A 24,642-nucleotide genomic window follows, 5' to 3' on the forward strand; every position below is an offset into this window, starting at 1 on the left:
CTAAAACTGTAAAAGCCCACTCCACAAGGAAGGTGGGCTCATCTTGGGCGGCTGCCCGAGGGGTCTCGGCATTACAACTCTGCCGAGCAGCTACGTGGTCGGGGGAGAACACGTTTGTAAAATTTTACAAATTTGATACCCTGGCAAAGGAGGACCTGGAGTTCTCTCATTCGGTGCTGCAGAGTCATCCGCACTCTCCCGCCCGTTTGGGAGCTTTGGTATAATCCCCATGGTCCTTTCAGGAACCCCAGCATCCACTTAGGACGATAGAGAAAATAAGAATTTACTTACCGATAATTCTATTTCTCGGAGTCCGTAGTGGATGCTGGGCGCCCATCCCAAGTGCGGATTATCTGCAATACTTGTACATAGTTATTGTTAACTAATTCGGGTTATTGTTAAGGAGCCATCTTTAAGAGGCCCTTTCTGTTGTCATACTGTTAACTGGGTTTAGATCACAAGTTGTACGGTGTGATTGGTGTGGCTGGTATGAGTCTTACCCGGGATTCAAAATGCCTCCCTTATTGTGTATGCTCGTCCGGGCACAGTACCTAACTGGAGTCTGGAGGAGGGTCATAGGGGGAGGAGCCAGTGCACACCACCTGACCTAGTAAAGCTTTACTTTTTTGTGCCCTGTCTCCTGCGGAGCCGCTATTCCCCATGGTCCTTTCAGGAACCCCAGCATCCACTACGGACTCCGAGAAATAGAATTATCGGTAAGTAAATTCTTATTATTTAACCCATGCCAGATATCTAAAACTCCGGGAGAAAAGCCCGCCTAAATAGGGGGCGGGGCTTATTCTCCTCAGCACACAGCGCCATTTTCCTGCTCAGCTCCGCTGTGAGGAAGGCTCCCAGGACTCTCCCCTGCACTGCACTACAGAAACAGGGTAAAACAGAGAGGGGGGGCATTTTTTGGCGATATTTTGATATATTTAAGCTGCTATAAGGAACAACACTTATATAAGGTTGTTCCCATATATATTATAGCGCTTGGGTGTGTGCTGGCAAACTCTCCCTCTGTCTCCCCAAAGGGCTAGTGGGGTCCTGTCTTCGATAAGAGCATTCCCTGTGTGTCTGCTGTGTGTCGGTACGTGTGTGTCGACATGTATGAGGACGATGTTGGTGTGGAGGCAGAGCAATTGCCGATAATGGTGATGTCACCCCCCAGGGAGTCGACACCGGAATGGATGGCTTTGTTTATGGAATTACGTGATAATGTCAGCACATTACAAAAATCAGTTGACGACATGAGACGGCCGGCAAACCAGTTAGTACCTGCCCAGGCGTCTCAGACACCGTCAGGGGCTGTAAAGCGCCCTTTACCTCAGTCGGTCGACACAGACCCAGACACAGACACTGAATCTAGTGTCGACGGTGATGAAACAAACGTATTTTCAAGTAGGGCCACACGTTATATGATCACGGCAATGAAGGAGGCTTTGCATATCTCTGATACTGCAAGTACCACAAAAAGGGGTATTATGTGGGGGGTGAAAAAACTACCTGTAGTTTTTCCTGAATCAGAGGAATTAAATGATGTATGTGATGAAGCGTGGGTTAACCCAGATAGAAAAGTGCTAATTTCAAAAAAGTTATTAGCATTATACCCTTTCCCGCCAGAGGTTAGGGCGCGCTGGGAAACACCCCCTAGGGTGGATAAGGCGCTCACACGCTTATCAAAACAAGTGGCGTTACCATCTCCTGATACGGCCGCCCTCAGGGATCCAGCTGATAGGAGACTGGAAACTACCCTAAAAAGTATATACACACATACTGGTGTTATACTGCGACCAGCCATCGCCTCAGCCTGGATGTGCAGTGCTGGGGTCGTCTGGTTGGATTACCTGACTGAAAATATTGATACCCTGGATAGGGACAGTATTTTATTGACTATAGAGCAATTAAAGGATGCTTTCCTTTATATGCGAGATGCTCAGAGAGATATTTGCACTCTGGCATCGAGAGTAAATGCGATGTCCATATCTGCCAGAAGGAGTTTATGGACGCGACAGTGGTCAGGTGATGCGGATTCCAAACGACATATGGAAGTATTGCCGTATAAAGGGGAGGAATTATTTGGTGTCGGTCTATCGGATCTGGTGGCCACGGCAACTGCCGGAAAATCCACCTTTTTACCTCAGACCCCCTCCCAACAGAAAAAGACACCGTCTTTTCAGCCGCAGTCCTTTCGGTCCTATAAGAACAAGCGGACAAAAGGACAGTCATATCTGCCTCGGGGCAGAGGAAGGGGTAAGAGAGGGCAGCAAGCAGCCCCTGCCCAGGAACAGAAGCCCTCTCAGGGTTCTGAAAAGCCCTCAGCATGACGCTGGGGCCTTACAAGCGGACTCAGGAGCGGTGGGGGGTCGACTCAAGAATTTCAGCGCACAGTGGGCTTGCTCACAGGTGGACCCCTGGATCCTGCAGGTAGTATCTCAGGGTTACAGGTTGGAATTCGAGAAGTCTCCCCCTCGCAGGTTCCTAAAGTCTGCTTTGCCAACGTCTCCCTCAGACAGGGCGACGGTATTGGAAGCCATTCACAAGCTGTTTTCTCAGCAGGTGATAGTCAAGGTACCCCTCCTACAACAGGGAAAGGGGTATTACTCCACGCTATTTGTGGTACCGAAGCCGGACGGCTCGGTAAGACCTATTCTAAATCTGAAATCTTTGAACCTGTACATACAAAAATTCAAGTTCAAGATGGAGTCACTCAGAGCAGTGATAGCGAATCTGGAAGAAGGGGACTTTATGGTGTCCCTGGACATAAAGGATGCTTACCTGCATGTCCCAATTTGCCCTTCACATCAAGGGTACCTCAGGTTCGTGGTGCAAAACTGTCATTATCAGTTTCAGACGCTGCCGTTTGGATTGTCCACGGCACCTCGGGTCTTTACCAAGGTAATGGCCGAAATGATGATTCTTCTGCGAAGAAGAGGCGTATTAATTATCCCTTACTTGGACGATCTCCTGATAAGGGCAAGGTCCAGAGAACAGCTGGAGGACGGAGTAGCACTAACCCGACTAGTGCTGCAACAACACGGGTGGATTCTGAATTTTCCAAAATCTCAGTTGACCCCGACGACACGTCTGCTGTTCCTGGGAATGATTCTGGACACGGTTCAGAAAAAGGTGTTTCTTCCGGAGGAGAAAGCCAGGGAGTTATCCGAACTTGTCAGGAACCTCCTAAAACCAGGGAAAGTGTCTGTGCATCAATGCACAAGAGTCCTGGGAAAGATGGTGGCTTCTTACGAAGCGATTCCATTCGGCAGATTCCACGCACGAACTTTTCAGTGGGATCTGCTGGACAAATGGTCCGGATCACATCTGCAGATGCATCAGCGGATAACCTTATTGCCACGGACAAGGGTGTCTCTTCTGTGGTGGTTGCAGAGTGCTCATCTGTTAGAGGGCCGCAGATTCGGCATACAGGACTGGGTCCTGGTGACCACGGATGCCAGTCTGAGAGGCTGGGGAGCGGTCACACAGGGAAGAAACTTCCAGGGAGTATGGTCAAGCCTGGAGATGTCTCTTCACATAAATATACTGGAGCTAAGAGCGATTTACAATGCTCTAAGTCTGGCAAAACCCCTGCTTCAGGGTCAGCCGGTGTTGATCCAGTCGGACAACATCACGGCAGTCGCCCACGTAAACAGACAGGGCGGCACAAGAAGCAGGACAGCAATGGCAGAAGCTGCAAGGATTCTTCGCTGGGCGGAAGATCATGTGATAGCACTGTCAGCAGTATTCATTCCGGGAGTGGACAACTGGGAAGCAGACTTCCTCAGCAGACACGATCTACACCCGGGAGAGTGGGGACTTCATCCAGAAGTCTTCCACATGATTGTGAACCGTTGGGAAAAACCAATGGTGGATATGATGGCGTCGCGCCTCAACAAAAAACTGGACAGGTATTGCGCCAGGTCAAGAGACCCTCAGGCAATAGCTGTGGACGCTCTGGTAACACCGTGGGTGTTCCAGTCAGTGTATGTGTTCCCTCCTCTGCCTCTCATACCAAAAGTACTGAGAATTATACGGCAAAAGGGAGTAAGAACGATACTAGTGGCTCCGGATTGGCCAAGAAGAACTTGGTACCCGGAACTTCAAGAGATGCTCACGGAGGATCCGTGGCCTCTACCTCTAAGACGGGACCTGCTTCAGCAGGGACCGTGTCTATTCCAAGACTTACCGCGGCTGCGTTTGACGGCATGGCGGTTGAACGCCGAATTCTAAGGGAAAAAGGCATTCCGGAAGAGGTCATTCCTACACTGGTAAAAGCCAGGAAGGAGGTGACTGCACAACATTATCACCGCATTTGGAGAAAATATGTTGCGTGGTGTGAGGCCAGGAAGGCCCCCACGGAGGAATTTCAACTGGGTCGATTCCTACATTTCCTGCAAACAAGATTGTCTATGAGCCTCAAATTGGGGTCCATTAAGGTTCAAATTTCGGCCCTGTCGATTTTCTTCCAGAAAGAATTGGCTTCAGTTCCTGAAGTCCAGACTTTTGTAAAAGGAGTACTACATATACAGCCCCCGGTTGTGCCCCCAGTGGCACCGTGGGATCTTAATGTAGTCTTGGATTTTCTCAAATCCCATTGGTTTGAGCCGCTCAAATCGGTGGAGTTGAAGTATCTTACATGGAAAGTAACCATGCTACTTGCCCTGGCTTCAGCCAGGAGAGTATCAGAATTGGCGGCTTTATCATATAAGAGCCCATATCTGATTTTCCATACGGACAGGGCAGAACTGCGGACGCGTCCTCATTTTCTGCCTAAGGTGGTGTCAGCGTTTCACCTGAACCAGCCTATTGTGGTGCCTGCGGCTACTAACGATTTGGAGGATTCCAAGTTGTTGGACGTGGTCCGGGCATTGAAAATATATATTTCAAGAACGGCGGGAGTCAGAAAGTCTGACTCACTGTTTATATTGTATGCACCCAACAAGATGGGTGCTCCTGCTTCTAAGCAGACGATTGCTCGTTGGATTTGTAGCACAATTCAACTTGCACATTCTGTGGCAGGCTTGCCACAACCTAAATCTGTCAAGGCCCATTCCACAAGGAAAGTGGGCTCATCCTGGGCGGCTGCCCGGGGGGTCTCGGCATTACAACTCTGCCGAGCTGCTACTTGGTCAGGGGCAAACACGTTTGCAAAATTCTACAAATTTGATACCCTGGCTGAGGAGGACCTTGAGTTCTCTCATTCGGTGCTGCAGAGTCATCCGCACTCTCCCGCCCGTTTGGGAGCTTTGGTATAATCCCCATGGTCCTGACGGAGTCCCCAGCATCCACTTAGGACGTTAGAGAAAATAAGAATTTACTTACCGATAATTCTATTTCTCGTAGTCCGTAGTGGATGCTGGGCGCCCATCCCAAGTGCGGATTGTCTGCAATACTTGTACATAGTTATTGTTACAAACAAATTCGGGTTGTTATTGTTGTAAGCCGTCTGTTCAGAGGCTCCTACGTTTGTCATACTGTTAACTGGGTTCAGATCACAAGTTATACGGTGTGATTGGTGTGGCTGGTATGAGTCTTACCCGGGATTCAATATCCTTCCTTATTGTGTACGCTCGTCCGGGCACAGTATCCTAACTGAGGCTTGGAGGAGGGTCATAGGGGGAGGAGCCAGTACACACCACCTAATCCTAAAGCTTTATTTTTGTGCCCTGTCTCCTGCGGAGCCGCTATTCCCCATGGTCCTGACGGAGTCCCCAGCATCCACTACGGACTACGAGAAATAGAATTATCGGTAAGTAAATTCTTATTTTTTTTCACTTAGCACATCCCTTCCCAGTTTCTGGAAAAACATGGGTCCGGGATAGTGCCGCTGCACGGACAGCGCATGGCATGTCGGTCCTCACAAAGAGCACCCTCACAGCCACAGGCAGCCCACTGTCTCCTGCAACAGCTGGACGGGCCTTACAGATAGAAGCCCCGTCGCAGCCATGACCTGAAGGGCTGGACGGAGCTTACAAATAGAAGCCCCGTCGCAGCCATGACCGGAAGAGCTCGGAGCTTAGAAGCCCGTCACAGGCCTCCCTACAACAAGGTATGCTGGGGAAACGGGGCGGTCAGCGCAGGCTGCCGCCCCGCTGTGTGGGGTCACGGTTGTAATGCCGCCGCTCCCGCCGCTCATACAGCCGCCCGCCCAGCCGCTCCGTCCGGCCGCCCCAGCCGCTCCGTCCGGCCGCCCCAGCACCGTCCGCCCGCCCAGACGCTCCGTCAGTGCTGTCTTGGTGCCAGCGCTGAGAGGGGGAGAACCGCCGCAGCTCGGCTAGCGACGCCGGAAGCCGCTACGCGCCGCTCCGGCCAGCCGACCTCCGCTGCTCGGCAAGAAGTGTCCCTCGCCTCCCTGCAACTTCCCGGCGCTCCCCGCTGAGACACAGCGCTACAGGGAGTACAGGGGGAGGGGGGGGGAATCTGGCTGATTACAGCGGCAAGGGAAGGTAAAGGGCTGCCATACCTATATAAACAGCAGGCAGAGTTAATGTATGATAGGCTAGTGAGCCTATATTAATACTGGATCCATGTATTGTAGACTGCCTGTGATTTTCACTGTGTAATAGACTATTGAGCCTATATTAACACTACAGCATGTATTGTGGTCTGCCTGTGATTATCACTGTATAATAGGCTATTGAGCTTATATTAACACTACAGCATGTATTGTAACCTGCTTGTGATTTTCACTGTATAATAGGCTATTCAGCCTATATTAACACTGTAGCAATTGTAACTGTGATTATCAGTGTAAGCATGGCATGGGGGCCATTTTAACCATGCTACCTGTTTCTTCCAGTTTGTAATTCCAGAACATTCCTGCCCTACATCACTACTCCACCGGAGGCGCAGGGGTGTTAGTGGGAAGTTTGGTTCAGGTTTCACATAGGCTGGCCATGTGAACTGCATTTCGGCCATAAATAGATAGATATATATTACACACCTTAAGTAATAATTTTACTGAGTCGTGCAAGTGTCTGTCCTTTGCCTATTGTGTTGTCTGTCGGCATAAGGAGTAAGGCTCCAGCACAGACTAAAAATACATTTAAACAAAAGTCTGGACATAAATCTACCACATGTTCAGTATGTTTTGTAGGTTTCCACTCCGGAAGCCGGTTCATTCCCAGATCCTATGTTAAGCATTGGCAATTCAAATTGACTCCGCTCGACAGGAGCGGTAAGATCGGAGTCTCGGAAGTTACTCCGCCAGCTTTAACGGAGGAGTCTCAGTCCAATTTCACTTTGGATACCAGGGTGTTAATTTAACTGGTCTTATAATTTAAACATTTCTTCTATGTTGCAGTCCTGACAATTCTATGTCAAACCTCACAGCGCTAAATACAAGTGAGGAGGGCACATTAGACAGTCAGATAGTGCGGGTTTTGATAACCATACATTGCTAATGACCAGTGAGTCAGTCTCTGAAATTTACAGAGAATAAGGAGGCTCTAACTTCTAAATTTACAGAGAATAAGGAGCCTCTAACATCTAATCCGTTGTATTTACTAAACGACAGATCTTCAATGGGCTTCTTATTTAGGATATCTTACTAAGATTTAAGGCTATTTACCCGTTTCCACACAGTGACATCTAAATTGGAGAATCCGCCATTGGTGAATTCGTCTGTGTCAAACCTTATAAAGACCCAAGATACATTTGGGTCACTAGGGCGCTCTGTGTATGGAAACAATGACGATCACGTTATACTTATCGTTAATGAGAAGCTGCTGAGTATCTCGGTACAGCGTCTGCTGCCGCCTGATACCTTGCTTCTCGTTTTTCATCGTCGCTAGTTTCAGCACGACAAGGCCAGAAGTTGTTTGGTCCTAAATTTGACAAAATGGCCTCCTCCGGTATCAAGCCGGAAATACTCTGGTCCGGCGTTTAAAGCCTTTAGACTTCAGTCTTTTCAAGGCTGTGGTACAAAAACAGTCACGCCTTGTAACGCCAGGGCGCTAAAGTCACAACAAGTGGCTTGACGGGCTCTCAGCCCATCTCGAATTTCCAATTGTGGGAGTGCGCCTTTACACGTTACATTTGCCGGGTTTCCAGCCATCCACTCATGGATGTATCCGCTATTTAGGGTTAAAAGACAGGACTGCCTCTGTCGGACGAAATAAGGCGTTTTGGCAGGTTGCCATTCAGTCTCTGCTGGTTTCAGCAGTTTTTATTTCCAGGCCTGGTACACCAACAAAGTCAGGGTTATTATTCCCGTCTGTGGTACCGAAGCCGGAGGGCTCCGTCGCAGTCTCAATCAGCAAGTCACTTACTACAGATTGAAGATGGAATTTCTGCGGTTAGTATTTGCATATTTGGAGCCACAAGATTGCATGATTGCGCTTGTTCTCCAGGATGCGTACTTACACATTCCGGTTTGGTCACCTCATCACAGGTTCTTGCGTTTTGCAATACGCCACAACCATTAACCGTTTCAGGTTCTACCGTTTGGCCTCTTGTCAGCGCCTCGGGTATTCACCAAAGTGATGTTTGTGATGATAGCTCATCTCAGATCCCTGGCAGTGACAATCGTTCCATACTTAGACGATCTGCTCATAAGAGCTCCGTCTCAACAGATGCTCCTCCGACTTGCGCTGCTAACGTACACCACGGTTGCAGTGTCAAGTTCAAAAACAATCGCATCTAATTCCGTCTCAACGACTTCAATTCCTAGGTATGATTCCAGATACGGTAAATCAAAGAATTTACCTACTACACCAGAAAGAACAGATTATAAGCCATCTGGTACAATTAGTGCTCAAGCCACGCACACTATCGGTACATTGGTGTATTCGCCTATTAGGAACAATGATGGGCTTTCGAAGCGCTTCAGTTCGGAGGTTTTCACTCGCGTATCCCACAGGGGGGCGAGGGTGTCTCTACTCTGGGCGAGAGTCTCAGAGGTTGGGGAGTTGTAGTTTAAAATGGTCAGCGACAGGGTTTCTAAACGGATCACGACAGATTGCTGTCTATAAAGGTCCTGGAACTCCATGCAATTTACTATGCACTACATGCTTCGCTCTCAGACTGTCCAAGGCCAGTCACACAACGCGACGGCAGTCGCATACACAACAACCAGGGAGGAACGAGAAGCCGCATGGCAATGCGGGAAGTAGTTCGAATCCTCAATTGCCCAGAATACCACAAGGTGATATTGTAGGCTGGGTTCATTCCAGGAGTGGACATCTGTTAGACAGATGATCTCAGCCGTCGGGATTTTCATCCAGGAGACTGGGCATTAAATCCAGAGGTGTTTCACAGGTTGGTCCACAGGTGGGGATACCCTCAGGTGGACATGATGGCATCTCGCCACAATTACAAACGCCCAGTATGTGTCCAGAACGACAGTTCCCAAGGGCAGTGGTGGTGGATGCTCTCACAATCGCGTGGCCGTACAGCCTCGTGTATCTGTTTCCACCGTTTTCCGCTGTTCTCTCCGTTGCTAAAACGGATCATAAGAGAGTCCGTCACAGTCATACTAGTGATATCTCATGGGTCTCGGAGAGTTTGGTTCTCGAATCTCCGAGGACTACTCGCAGACGATCCTTGGCCGCTCATACTACGTCCAACCCGTTACAACAGGGGCCGTTCTTTTACCCCTATTTAGCGCGGCTGCGGTTAACGAGGTTGTTGTTGAGACCGCCCTCTTCAGAAGAAAGAGAGGGCATTACAGTATCGGTTATACCAACCATGTTACGAGCTAGGAAGCCGGTTACGGCAGCTCATTATTACAGAATTTGGCGTGCCTATATAGGTTGGTGTGAAGCTCGGAAGTTTCCGACATCATTTTTCAAGTTACCCGTATTCTGTTATTTTTACAGACGGGGTTGGATGGAGGACTGCGTTTATCTACACTGAAGGTGCAGGTATCTGTGTTGTCAATTTATTTTCAAAGACGATTGGCTCTATTGCCGTCGGTACACATTTTTCTGCAGGGTGTCCTCAGAGTACAGCCTCCATTTATCCCACCTACAGCGCCATGGGACTTGAATTTGGGTTCAGATTTCTTACAGTCTTCATATTTTGATCCCTTACAGCAAGTGGATATTAAGTTTCTGACTTGGAAAACGTTTTTTCTTCTAGCCTTAGCTTCGGCAAGGCGTTTTTCAAATTTGGGTGCCTTGTCTTGCAAGCCACCGTATTTGGTGTTTCCTGATGACAGAGCGTAACTTCGGACGATTTCCGATTTCTTACCAAAGCTAGTGTCATCTTTTCACATCAATCAACCAATAGTGGTTCCTGTGTTGACAGTACATTCTAGAATTCTGAATGTGGTACGCGCATTACGCGTTTATATGTCCCGAACGTCTACAGTTCGTAATACGGATACGTTGTTTGTTCTCTATGATGCTGCCAAGTGGGGTTGGCCAGCTTCTCAGCAGACCTTATCCAGATGGATAAAACTGACTATACGTCAGGCTTACCTTAAGGCTAAGTTACAGTCGCCTACATCAGTAATAGCTCATCCCACAGGTTCTGTGGGAACGTCATGGCCAGCTGGTCGTGGAGCTTCTACGACACAGCTTGACCGTGCGGCTACATGGTCTTCAGTGCACACGTTTGTGCGCTTTTACAAGTTTGATACGTTTGCGGCATCAGCATCTAGCTTTGGCCGCCTAGTGTTACAGGTGTCAAACAGCTCTCCCGCCCACGGGGGAAGCTTTGGTACGTCCCAAGAGTACTCCAGTGACCCCTAGTGGATGAAAAAGAAAATAGGATTTTGGTACTTACCAGGTAAATCCTTTTCTTTGAATCCATAGGGGGCACTGGACGCCCACCCAGAGCAGTTTTACCTGGGTTGTATTAAGCTCAGGGGATCTTATGATAACACATTTTCACCGACTGGTTCAATTATAAGGTTCTATCGGTTATGGTGTCAACTGTTTCGTTGTCAGTAACGGTATGTGTCAACTTTGTTGTTGTCCGTTATGTTATAGGAATTCTCCATTGTCAACCTCTCTATAGTTCCTGTTCGGCTCAGTAAAAAACACTGAGATACTACACTGAGGTACTCGGGGATATGGAGGGGTGGAGAGTTCTAAATTTAAATATTCAGTGCCTTTGTTTCTGCTAAGCCGTCCATATCCCAAGAGTACTCCAGTGCCCCCTATGGATTCAAAGAAAAGGATTTACCTGGTAAGTACCAAAATCCTATTTTTGGCGCCCCGGGCTGAGAATAGGGGCGTGGCTTCATACAGTGGGCGTGGTCAGTTACGCCCCCTGTAGAGTTGTGCCCCCTGTAGCGTAGCGCCGCTTGCACACCTAAAAAAAAATAATACTTACAATCCCCGCTCCTGACCGCTGCAGACCTCCACCGGCGCCGCTCCTCTCCTCGGATCTATGGGAGAGACGTCATGACGTCTCTCCCATAGCACAGCATACACAGACACTAGAGGTCAAATATGACCCCCTAGCGTCTGTCAGTCCCACAATGCTGTGCGGTGCGCGATGACGTCATCTCACACCGCACAGCAAAGGTCCTCTCCACGAAGGGAAACTAGACGCGTAGCGTCTAGTTCCCTTCACAGCGGGGGGCACAGTAGCGTATCTTGCCATGGTGCGGCGCCCTCCGGAAGGCGGCGCCCCAGGCAAAAGTCCGCTACTGCTTGTATGCTACCATAAGTCCGTATATCCTAGTGGAATTCCAGTGAAGTGGGACCTGCGGGGGCAGTAGAGGCATTTTCCCATTTCTGCTGTTGCAGCAGTGCCTAAAGTAAACTTGATGAAGACAAGGTGGGGTAACGCACATAGGGCCTAATTCATGTTTGTACATACGTGCCTAGGCAGCTGAGAATTTTCAGCTTATAGACTGGCTAATGATCGCAAGTGAAGCAGCCGTCCATTAAAGAATATAGACGCCCAACGGAGCCATCGCAAAGTCCTCAACAACTGCGTACACATATGCAGCACCGACACAGTAACGAGGAACATTGACGCTGACGGCATGTTTCTCTGCATACATGATCGCAGCTAAAGACAGATACATGCCCCAAAACTGCCCTTGTCATGTCTGCGATTTTGCCACCACTCCCCATTTCCTCCCCAAAGTTGTCCCTTCCTGTCAGTCACTCTGCGTTTAAATCCTCACTGCAAGTGGCATCGCAAAGGTACCTTGGTGCGTATGCCGTACAGCTCCGGAGCATGCACAGTTTACCAATAATCGCTCAGTTGCATGAACATCGTCATTGCTTACAAACATGAATTAGGCCCAAAGAGCAGTAAATAGGAGCTGGATATGCAGCAGATAACATTGCAGAAGTATTATAGTAGTATTAACTTAATCCACCTGGCTGAGTTAGGTGATTGATCTCAGATGATGGCAAAGCAATTGGCATGCTTGCAGATTTAGTTACCAATGGTGTCTCTATGGTTAGATCCAGCCATTCGGGGTATGGGCCATTTGTCCGGACTTAAAAGTCTAGCTTGATCTATGCTGTTGAAAGCAAACACAGTATATGATAGGTTACAGTGAGTTATAGCATATCTGTGTTATTTGGTAAATCATTAAGTGTTGTAATTAGGGTTTGTGGGATTTATTTATGTATTTTTATGTTACCTGCGTCATAATGTACCTAATACATTTCACAGGACCCTGAAAGAGAGAGAGCAACAGATAAGAAGTCCCAAACCGGGGAGAAGGCCGACTGCTGTCCCCGTAAATCAGACATCTGGGTGGGTTTTATTTACAAGATTTGCTTTTTATTATCAGACATTTGTCTATTTATTGACATAACTGGGACTGTAACATTGCTGTTTTCTAACCTGTGTATATGAGTATTGTGAATATTAAGGCATGAATGTATAAAATTTCCATATTATAGGACTTTCTTATAAGGTTCACCATTCTGTACAGTTTTTCTTGTCGTATTTATTTTCCCTATAATCTATCTCCACCCAGAGCTCCCTTGTCAATCTTATTGAGATCATTAGAGCTTGCATGACATAATTGGTCAGGTGATTGCAGGCATCACCATATCTTAGTACAGAAGCCACCACCATATGCTAGTGCTGAAATCACCACCATATCCTAGTGCTGAAGCCACGACCATATGCTAGTGCTGAAGCCACCACCATATCCTAGTGCTGAAGCCACGACCATATGCTAGTGCTGAAGTCACCACCATATCCTAGTGCTGAAGCCACCACCGTATTCTAGTGCTGAAGCCACCACCATATACTAGTGCTGAAGCTACCACCATATAGTAGTGCTGAAGCCACCACCTTATCCTAGTGCTGAAGCCACCACCATACCCTAGTGCTGAAGTTACCATCTTTATTTAGTGCTGATGCCATCACCACCATAATTTAGTGCCGCAGCCACCTCTATAACCAAGTGCTGATGCCATGACCATAAACTAATGCTGATGCTGCCACCATAACCTAGTACTGATATCGCTACCTGAACCTAGTGCTGAAGCCACCAATATAACCTACTGTTGAAGCTGACACATCATGACCTAGTGTTGATCTTTAACCTAGTACTGATACCACCACCAGAGACTGGGGACAAGAAGTCACATAAGATAGCGAGTGTCCAAGATTATGCAGAGCTTTCAGTCTGACACCTATATAACATGTCCATCTAAAAATCTATAAGATATGAACTTATATATGCAATGTCCAGATGTATTTTTATTGGAAACTCAACCCTGAAACTATGAAAATCCAGAGAAGGGAGTAGTGTGACCAGAGTCTTCTCTTTTGTATTCAATATTGCTTTGTTTTTACAGTCTCTTTCCAGATATGGATCCACACAGCTCCTCAAAGTATGGCAAGAGCGCAGACTCCAACAAGATGGACACCAGGTCCGTATAACTTATGGCACAGTCTAAATCAGGATACTTACAGCCCTTTGCAAATTGCCTTTCTTTGTTAATATGCTTAAAAGCTTTGTTAAAATATAAAGGATGATGGAGTATTTCATCCCTAGTTAACAAACACAATCCCACAATTTGCAGGTCACGAGGCTTCAGAAAAAGCTCATTTGTATCACTGAACCTGGCAGTGATATGTCTGTTCTTGTTAACCCATTTGCAGTGAGCAAATCCTCATTACCTAGGAGACTGCAAGTCAGTCCCCACATATATTAAGTATAAAGCATTAGTTTTGTTCATAACCTCAATAATATTATAGGACTTTCTTATAAGGTTCACCATTCTGTACAGTTTCTCTTGTCATATTTATTTTCCCTATAATCTCTTTATCTCCACCCAGAGCTCCCTTGTCAATCTTATTGAGATCATTAGAGCTTGCATGACATAATTGGTCAGGTGATTGCAGGCATCACCATATCCTAGTACAGAAGCCACCACCATCAGAAAAAGCTCATTTATAGCCCTGAAACTTGCAGTGATATGTCTATTCATGTTAACCCATTTGCAGTGAGCAAATCCTCATTACCTAGGAGACTGCAAGTCAGTCCCCACATTTATTAAGTATGACGCATTAGTTTTGTTCATAACCTCAATAATCCTGACTACACGAACATTGACATTTATTAAAATCCTAATTTGGTTTATTTACTGTCATTCTCTGTGTTAAGCAGTGTCAACCATGATGGACACGTAACTGGAATTAGTGTGCAAGATGACAATGGTCATATTGGAGCACCAGGAGCCCAAGGACTTATACAAGGTGCCAGCGGCCATAATGGAGTGCCAGAAAAACAAGGACTTATGCAAGGTGACAGCGGCCAGAAGGATGTGCCAGGAAACCAAGGACTTATACAAGGTGCCAGTGGCCAGAAGGGTGTTCCAGGAAACCGACGACTTATACAAGGTGACAGCGGCCAGAAGGGTGTGCCAGGAAACCAAGGACTTCTACAAGGTGACAGCGGCCAGAAGGGTGTGCCAGGAAACCAAGGACTTCTACAAGGTGACAGCGGCCAGAAGGGTGTGCCAGGAAACCAAGGACTTATACAAGGTGCCAGCAGCCAGAAGGGTGTGCCAGGAAACCGAGGACTTATACAAGGTGACAGCGGCCAGAAGGGTGTTCCAGGAATGGGACTTATACAAGGCGCCAGCGGCCATAATGGTGTACCGGGGTACCAAGGACTTATAGAAGGTGACAACGATCACATAGGTGGGCCAGGAATCCAAGGACTTATACAAGGTGCCATTGGCCAGAAGGGTGTGTCAGGAAACCGAGGACTTATACAAAGTGACAGCGGTCACATAAGTATGCCAGGAAACCAAGGACTTATACAAGGTGCCATCGGCCACAAGGGTGTGCCAGGAAACCAAGGACTTATGCAAGGTGCCAGCGGCCAGAATGGTGTGCCGGGAAACCAAGGACTTATGCAAGGTGCCAGTGCCCAGAAGGGTGTGCCGGGAAACCAAGGACTTATAGAAGGTGACAGAGGTCACATAGGTGGGGAAGGAAACCGTGTACTTATACAAGGTGCCAGTGGCCATAATGGTGTGCAAGGATACCAATTACTTATACAAGGTGACAGTGGTCACATAGGTGGGCCAGGAAACCAAGGACTTATACAAGGTGCCAATGGCCAGAAGGGTGTGCCAGGAAACCAAGGACGTATACAATATGACAGCGGTCACATAGGAGGGCCAGAAAACCAAGGACTTATACAAGATCCCAGCGGCCAAAAGGGTGTACCAGGAAACCAAGGACGTATACAAGGTGCCATCGGCCAGAAGGGTGTTCCAGAAAACCAAGGATTTGTACTAGGTGTCATCGGCCAGAAGGGTATGCCAGGAAACCAAGGATTACAAAGTGAAGACTTGTCCAGGTAAACAATAACCTGTAATGATCAGAGAGGATGAATGAGGGAAAACGTGCTGGATAGATATATCACTTGGCATAGACATACAGGTGCAGAGGCTGGGGAAAATAATTCTCAATACTACCATCTGTTTATCGGAGTTAGAATAATGTGTATATGCTTATTGTGACAACTGCTGTACTGCATGGGTTTAGCTCAGTTGTTAGAGCAAAAATAGAAATTAGAAGACAGAAATCTAGACAGCGAGCGTGGGTGAGATGCATGTACAGTAGCCACCGTGTAGGAAGCTTATTGTACCTCTATGCTCCCGCATCATCGCTGGCCACAGCCGTCTGCGGGCTGCTTGAACGGCCGAGTGAAGCACTTTCCACAGTCTCCTACTGTGAAAAGTGCTTCCCCCCCCGTGAACATCGCTGGGCACAGGGAAACTAGCACAGTGTGTATGCACTGAGATATTTTCCTGCCAGCGATGTCCACGATCATTGCTGCGCATACAGGCTGGGCAAAAACAACGCCCAGTGTGTATGCACCTTTAGTCTAATTTTGAGTGGGATCCACCATGGGGTAAATTTACACTTAGTAGATTTACTCCATGTGGTAATGGCTTCCTGACATTGGTGTAGTAACCCTGGGGCAGATGTATTAACCTGGAGAAGGCATAAGGAAGTGATAAACCAGTGATATGTGCAAGGTGATAAAGGCACCAGCCAATCAGCTCCAATATGTAAATTAACAGTTAGGATCTGATTGGCTGGTGCCATTATCACCTTGCACATATCACTGGTTTATCACTTCCTTATGCCTTCACCAGGTTAATACATCTGCCCCACTGTGAGAAGAAAGCAAAACCGTCTCTATGACAACAGAAGTCTTTGCTTTGATGTGATATAAAACAAAAGTTTTGAATTGGTTTCTTACACGTATGTTTCTGGACAGTATATTAACACAATGTACTTGTAGCCTTATGAATATAAATATACCTTCCTGTCATAAGTGCAATAGTCTGTTCCATTTATATTGTGTGGTTATACCTTACAGCACTGACCATGAACCCGGAAGACTCAGTGACACAGGAAGACCTGACACCGGTACACAGCCGGCATTCCAGCAGGCAGGGAGCGCCGTCAGGTAATTCACATTTAATAGATTAAAATGGAATATTATATAGATTATCTAGCTCACATTTACAAATAAGACATAAAATGTTGTCAAATATCATCTGTACATCTTATTGTTACTGTGTAACTATAGAAGTATTGTATTGTATAGTTATTGTATAACCATAGAACATATAAGGTAAGGATGCATAGCTTCTATAATATATTTTATGTATACAGTAGCTGCAGTTTTTGCAAATTGTGATTATTGCTGACAATGTGATATAAACTCAAACTGTAACTGTGCCAAGCATTGTATAACGGTTACAGGAACATATTCTGTCCCTATTCATGTGGAAGGGAACTTTGGGCCTAACCCATATTTATAGGCTAACCTGATGGTTTACGTACAGATACAATGTTTGGGGATCTGGATATGTACAAAACGGGTCTTACGATGTACAGATGGAGCAACGCTAATCGTGGCTCCATCTGTGCCTGGGGTGCGCCTATCGCCGCGTCTGGGACAGGCACGCATCCGTGATGCACATGCGCCCCATTCACTAGAATGGGAGCGTCTCTGTGCACTCCCGGCGTTACTAGGCAGACGGATCGTCTAGTCATGCCGGGAATGCTCGTATGCGATGGAGCCGCACTAGAGGAGTGCAGCCCCATCAGCCGCAGCATGATTTACATGCATGCATCGTTTGGGGGGGGGGCGGTGGAGTGGGGGTCGCACCCGTCACCATTCTTCATTACAGGGTGTTGCCCCCATTTTGAAGGCGTGATGGGTCCATCAGACGCAGACTTCATGGACCCAGGTGTCTGGATCCTATCGCCAACCTACGTGTGCTTCAGTTTACGCAGGTTGGCCAGTGCTTGTAAGTCTCGCGAGTGGTTGCAGTGGTGATCCGTGGCTGCGTCCTTAGACGCTGCACTTGGATTTCACAGTCCACTGTTTTAATGACACGGCATTGCGTTCCCTACAATCAGGAATTAGGCCCTCTGTACGGAAATGATTGGGATTAGAGGAAAAATAAACAGGTTTGTCAGAAGTTTCCACAGAAGAATAAAGGGGACAGCCCTTCTAATCTGTCTGCAGTTGGGTCATACAGACTATGGGTCATACACTGATTGGGTGACGCAGACTAGTCACAGTATTGCCCAGGTTCTGGCGAGCTTCACTAACTCTAGTTACTGTCACTTGATGATGGCCGGTTATAGTACGTTATAACCAATGTTTTTTCCTGTGTTTATCAGAATTATAAGTTCTGGATATGGAGCACGTTCTCCTGGTCAATCAGAGAAGTCTGAAATCCAAAGTCCAGCATCAGGGAGGATAGATGTAATCTCCAGGTCAGTAATGTATGTGCATAACCCGTGTTGCTGGCTGGTGTAAAAGGGTCGAGTTGGAATAGTCCGGGTCGAGTGACCCGGTATTCCAACTCGGGAAGTTTGCGGGGGGGCAAACTATGCAGTGTAAACGGTAGCTTCCCGTTTACACTCTATGTGCGGGCGGCGCTTGAAATTCATGTGATCTCCAAGCGCCGCTCACGTCACCGGCAACATCACCAACCCGGCAATATGCCGGGTTGGTGACTGGTCTAAATGGGGGCTGACGCGGGTCGCAGCCGGGTAGCTCCTGTGTCGGGGCTCCCGGCTGCGACCCGCTATACTTGGTGTAAAAGCGGTATTAGTAATCATACAAATCTGGGCATGCATTTTACTGGCAATTGCAAGATAATGTCATGCAAATAGATATAGGGCCTAATTCAGACCTGACTGCTGTTGCACGAAATCACACGGCGGCCGATTATTGAATGACTGCGCATGCGTATGCCCCATACGAGCCCAAACAGCAACAAAATGGTGCGAAAATTTCGATTGCTTGGCATGCACAAGGTGATTGACAGGAAGAGGACGGGTGGTAACTTGCCGTATTCTGGGAGTGTCAGGAAAAACGCAGGTGTTCCCAAGCGTTTTCAGGGAGAGTATGTGACGTCAGCTCCGGCCCCGATCAGCCTGTTCTCATCGCACTGTAGGAGTAAGTGGCTACGCAGTGTGGGCTACGCACAGACTGGAAAAATCATTTGCTGGTGAGTGAATTGCGAATGGATTTGCAGATGTCCACTGTCTGGCAAAGTTTTCGCACAACGCACACATGCATTCGCACACTTGCACGTGGCGGGTTTTCACTCTATGGGCGGTGACTATCTGATCATAGACCTCTGCAAATTTGCACAGCGATCAGGTCTGAATTAGGCCCGTAGAACCGTTGATGTCATATAGGGCAAACTGACATGTGATAACTCCTTTGGGTGATAGAGAGACAGCTGATTAGCAATAATGAGCAGCCTTGTTTGGTGTCAGTATCGGGACACAGGGGGTAATTCCAAGTTGATCGCAGCAGGAATTTTGGCCCTCATTCCGAGTTGTTCGCTCACTAGCTGCTTTTAGCAGCATTGCACACGCTAAGCCGCCGCCTACTGGGAGTGAATCTTAGCTTAGCAGAATTGCGAACGAAAGATTAGCAGAATAGCGAATAGAAATTTCTTAGTAGTTTCTGAGTAGCTCGAGACTTACTTTGCCACTGCGATCAGTTCAGTCAGTTTCGTTCCTGGTTTGACGTCACAAACACTCCCAGCGTTCGCCCAGACACTCCCCCGTTTCTCCAGCCACTCTTGCGTTTTTCCCAGAAACGGCTGCGTTTTTTCGCACACACCCATAAAACGTCCAGTTTCCGCCCAGAAACACCCACTTCCTGTCAATCACCCTCTGATCACCAAAACGAAGAAATTTCTTCGCTAAGCCGTGAGTAAAATACCAAACTTTTGTGCTAATTTACTTGGCGCAGGCGCACTGCGAACATTGCGCATGCGCAGTTTGCGACTAATCGCACCGATGCGAAGAAAAATAACGAGCGAACAACTCGGAATGAGGGCCTTTGTTAGCAGTTGTGCAAAACCATGTGCACTGCAGGGGGGGCAGATATAACATGTGCAGAGAGAGATAGATTTGGGTGTGGTGAGTTCAATCTGCAATCTAAATTGCAGTGTAAAAATAAAGCAGCCAGTATTTACCCTGCACAGAAACAAAATAATCCACCCAAATCTAACTCTTTCTGCACATGTTATATCTGCCTCCCCTGCAGTGCACATGGTTTTGCCCAACTGCTAAAAAATTTCCTGCTGCGATCAACTTGGAATTACCCCCACAATGCGGAATTTAACAGCTACCACAACCCATTGAAACTGGTCATACTGACAGGATTGATCAGTTGCCAGCAGTTTCTGTCCTGTACATATTACATTCATATCACTGGCAGTAACTCTCATTTCAGAATAACACGGACGACTGATTCAGGCGTAATCACTGCAGGTGGAGCCAGGGAGTTTGGAAATGCTAGACATATTGACAGGTATTACACAGCATATAATCAGCTACAGTACGTAATTTATCACTATTGTGAGGAAATGAGATCTGTGACAATTAATATAGCTATGCCTCATGTCCTGTGTCAAATATGTACTTTTTATACCCATATCCATATACATTCAATTGATCTGTTTGTTCATTCTCCATAACATGTCCATTGGTGCTCACCCAATACTGTGTTTAAATCAACCTTAATATTGTTAATATATGCAATTGTGTTATCTGACCTGTTGCCCTTTAGATAATGTATTTACGTTAGACCTAGTTTCCTATTGTTTTCATACACCACAGTGGACACTCACGGGGTGAGTCATATAAGGTACCATTGTCCCTTTTTGTTTACTCCCTATTGTCCAAAAGTGAGCTGACCAGATAGAGTGGCTCTCTGGCTGATGTAATCACCTTGATTAGAATATGTATTGTATTCCAATGCTTTAAGATCCTAAAACAAAGTCAAACACACCCCTGCAATATGAAGCTTCTGGGGGCATAAGTAGAGCTTCCCAGAGAGCTGAAGGGAGATTCTTTGTCCCTAGGCTAAGAAGTAATGTTCTGCCAGGGATCTGCTGTGGAATTCATTATATTGGATTTATCTTGGACTCTGTATTGCTGGAAGAGACTCTCTGCTCCCAGACTAAGAAGTAATGTTCTGTCAGGAGATTGTGGTGGGAATTGTCGTGCAGAATTGGATTACAGAAGTGTGCTGAGCTGTTTATAACCCATTCTGTTCAATAAACCACTGTTGATTTTTCATCTACCACCGTGCCTGAGTGATTTGGAACCCAGTATCTTCACATTTGGTGGCAAGCAGAGGGATCACTCAGGTTACAAGCAAGGAAGCAAGATATTGCAGCAGAATGCAGGCAGCAGCACAATGCTACAAACACAGCAATAAGGGAGTCCTGCAAGAACTGTGTCATGCAAGAAAAATTGTAATCAATGCAGTGGTTACCAAGGGGTCCCTAATTGGAAAATTGGCTCAATGGGACTTGGAGCACCCTTGTAATGAGGAGGAAGAGGAGGATAAGGTCCAGGACCCAGCGGAGGGGACCAGTAATGGAACCAGGGCAGTGGAGCTTGAGGATGGAAGTTCATCAGTATATCGGTAGTCTGGGAAGCCGGATATGTTATTTATATTTACCAAGATGCAGTACATTTGGGAGTACTGGAATGAAGCTCAGCGGGTAATCAGCAGGTAGAGAGTATCCAGCATACAGGACAAGTTGTGTCATCTGGGGAATGCATTCATGCACTGCAGAAGTGAAGCAGCCACATGGAATCTGCTGGGGGAGCCAGAGTTTGTGAAGTTCAGGGAGGAAGTGATCGCCACAGTGGCCCAAATGACACAAATAATACAACATACAGAGACGGAAGGGCAAGTCTAGAGTAAATTGTCTTCCCGGACAGAGCCAAATGAAGTGGCACTGGATTGGGGGGCCCTGGATACCCCAGCATGGCGAGACCAGTGTCGCAGGGTGGATGCTGAAAGGCACCATCTGCAACAGCTTCTCCCATACCCAAGGAAAGAAGCTGCCCAGTGTTCTATACGGAAAGAAGATAGCGTGGAAGTGAAGAAAGCAGTGCCCACAATCCAGGCACCCCAGGAGGAACTGCAATACAACTTCCCTTTTGCTGATATGGAAGATAAGGACTTAGTGAGAGAGTGCCAACAACGTCTGCCCAGTATGTTACACTGGAGAAGGCCGACCTTGACCAGGTGGATGCAAGGAAGCACGGTCTGCAACCCGTTCTCTCCTCCCTGGAGAAATGTCGCAGTGAAACACTCTGTGACCAGCCTGAGCTGTTATACAACTGGCCATTTGCGGGCTTGGAGGATATAGAAACCATCGCAGAGTGCCACCGAGACATTGAGGAAAAAGTCGCCATAGTCACCCTACCACCACTCGAGCAACAGAGCCTCAAAGGGAATCCTTTAGGTGAGCACCAACCAGTCCTGGCTACTGAGCCATTCACAGTGTTGTGTTTGGGGAGGGAGAATTGGCTTTTGAGGGAGAAGACCTGGACAGGGAACCGTCAATCCTGTCAGCTTCTCTGCAGCCACATAGGGAATTATGTGAGGAAACAGTGTAAGTGGCTCTTGAGGGGGAAGAGTTAAGAGACAAATTGTCGGATTTTGCTACTTCCCTGCAGCCAAAGTTCAATTTGCCTTTGGCAATAGGGCAGGAGCCCCAACATGTTACTGCCATTGGGCAGATTTTGGGCATGCAATCCGGGGAGGGGGGAGGAGAGCCCCACACTGTATCTGAGGCCATGGCAGAGCGCCAGCATCTGCCCGTCCTTATGCAACTGACAAATTTATGTTTGGGATGCATGGATAAAATACCCACTCCTGAAGTGCCAGAGGCGAGGGATGTAATGCACCACCAGGAAGGGAACTGTTCTCAGCCAGCATCCCACTATTTGCATGTTCTCAGGTGGGAGACCACGGAACAAGTGGGAGAGGTACAAGCGTTTACAAGTATGTTTTGGGCCCAGAGTTATTTGCTACCAGGGACATATAAATGGGAACCTGGTGAAGAACTGAGCAGTTGTGGTTTGCTAATCAGAATTCCACCAGACCCAAAAGGCCGGTCATTAGACTCTTCAGGAAACATGGCCCTCAGTCCTTTTGACCCAGGTTGGGTTAAAGTGCCAGCTAGTTTGTACTGCCATGGCACAGGGCTTAAAAATGGTGGAGGAACTTCTGAACTGCTAATCACCAAACCTAAAGAAAAGACTTACTGGATTGTCCCAACAGCCTCGCTTTGACATTGAGGACTTTACCTACATCTTGCCGGGACATTGGGTCTTAAAAGTGGGAGAGGAATGTGAGGAAATGAAGTCTGTGACAATTAATATAGCTATGCCTCATTTCCTGTGTCAGATATGTACTTTTTATACCCATATCCATATACATTCAGTTGATCTGTTTGTTCATTCTCCATAACATGTCCATTGCTGCTCACCCAATACTGTGTTTAAATCAACCTTAATATTGTTAATATATGCAATTGTGTTATGTTATCTGTTACCCTTTAGATAATGTATTTATGTTAGACCTAGTTTCCTATTTTCATAAACCACAGTGGACACTCAAAGATTGAGTCATATAAGGTACCATTGTCCCTATTTGTTTACTCCCTATTGTCCAAAAGAGAGCTGACCAGACAGAGTGGCTCTCTGGCTGATGTAATCACCTTGATTAGAATATGTATTGTATTCCAGTGCTTTAAGATCCTAAAACGAATAAGTCAAACACACCCAAGCAATATGAAGCTTCTGGACTCTGGAGGCATAAGTAGAGCTTCTCAGAGAGCTGAAGGGAGATTCTTTGTCCCTAGGCTAAGAAGTAATGTTCTGCCAGGGATCTACTGTGGAATCCATTATATTGGATTTATCTGGGACTCTGTATTGCTGGAAGAGACTCTCTGCTCCCAGACTAAGAAGTAATGTTCTGTCAGGAGATTGTGGTGGGAATTGTCGTGTGGAATTGGATTACAGAAGTGTGCTGAACTGTTTATAACCCATTTTGTTCAATAAACCACTGTTGGTTTTTCATCTACTACCGTGCCTGAGTGATTTGGGACCCGGTGTCTTCTCAACTATAAACAGCATTACTTGGCTTCATGTGCAGCTGCAGAGTAATGCTGTTGGAAATAAGACTAAGGCACATTACTTTTCATGTATACTGAAAATAGTAGTATAAAAAAACAATATAGAAAATACTGCAGAATGCCTAGAATACTGCAGCTACAAAAGTGACACTTAACACAATAACCCCAAGTTATGCAATAAACGGAACAATAGTAACTCTTTCAGCGCTGTCATCAATTTCAGGTTCACAAATTCTTAATCACAGTGAATCCTAAATAAAAAATAATAATACACAAAGCCCAATATCATATACACTTATAATTCACACACCCTTAGGGGTGTATTCAATTGTACTCTGAAACTGCCGTCGTGTTGGAAAGACGGCAGTTTCCGACTTTTTTAGGTCGGAACCTGTTCCGACCTGTTCAATGGGGCTGCTTTTTTTCCGACAAGTTGTGAATTCCGACTTGTTGAAAAACACGTGGATCGGCGGATTAGCCGCGAATCCATGTGTTTTGAGGGACTCCGCGGCCATATCTGACAAATTTTGGTCCCATTTCCGACAATGTCAATCCGACTTTAATAAAACTTGGATTGGCATTGTCGTGAATGGCCAGATCCTGTTGGATTTGGCCACTCATTGAATACTGAGATGTCAGATACTTTCCGTCGGAAAGGATCCGACATCTATTGAATACACCCCTTAGTATACAAGAAAGCAAGACGTGATACAGGTACAGTATGTGGGGAATTGAATCCCCCACCAGTGTTCAGCTT

At 46.9% G+C, this 24,642-nt stretch overlaps 1 protein-coding gene across 5 annotated transcripts in view; it reads left to right on the forward strand.

Moving 5' to 3' along the window:
- SYNE3 (spectrin repeat containing nuclear envelope family member 3) overlaps window positions 1-24,642 on the forward strand; it is a 199,381-nt gene that overhangs the window by 124,750 nt on the left and 49,989 nt on the right. For 4 of the 5 annotated variants that reach the window (XM_063947611.1, XM_063947615.1, XM_063947612.1 and 1 more), the window contains 6 exons: window positions 12,586-12,669; window positions 13,728-13,802; window positions 14,540-15,745; window positions 16,778-16,867; window positions 18,097-18,192; window positions 20,177-20,254. In XM_063947611.1, coding sequence (XP_063803681.1) covers window positions 12,586-12,669; window positions 13,728-13,802; window positions 14,540-15,745; window positions 16,778-16,867; window positions 18,097-18,192; window positions 20,177-20,254 — 1,629 coding nt within the window. The remainder of the gene's footprint in view (window positions 1-12,585; window positions 12,670-13,727; window positions 13,803-14,539; window positions 15,746-16,777; window positions 16,868-18,096; window positions 18,193-20,176; window positions 20,255-24,642) is intronic. The other variant, XM_063947614.1, reaches the window with a different exon arrangement.

Source organism: Pseudophryne corroboree, chromosome 12 (genome assembly GCF_028390025.1).
Source record: "Pseudophryne corroboree isolate aPseCor3 chromosome 12, aPseCor3.hap2, whole genome shotgun sequence".
In the NCBI taxonomy this organism is placed as follows: Eukaryota; Metazoa; Chordata; class Amphibia; order Anura; family Myobatrachidae; genus Pseudophryne; species Pseudophryne corroboree.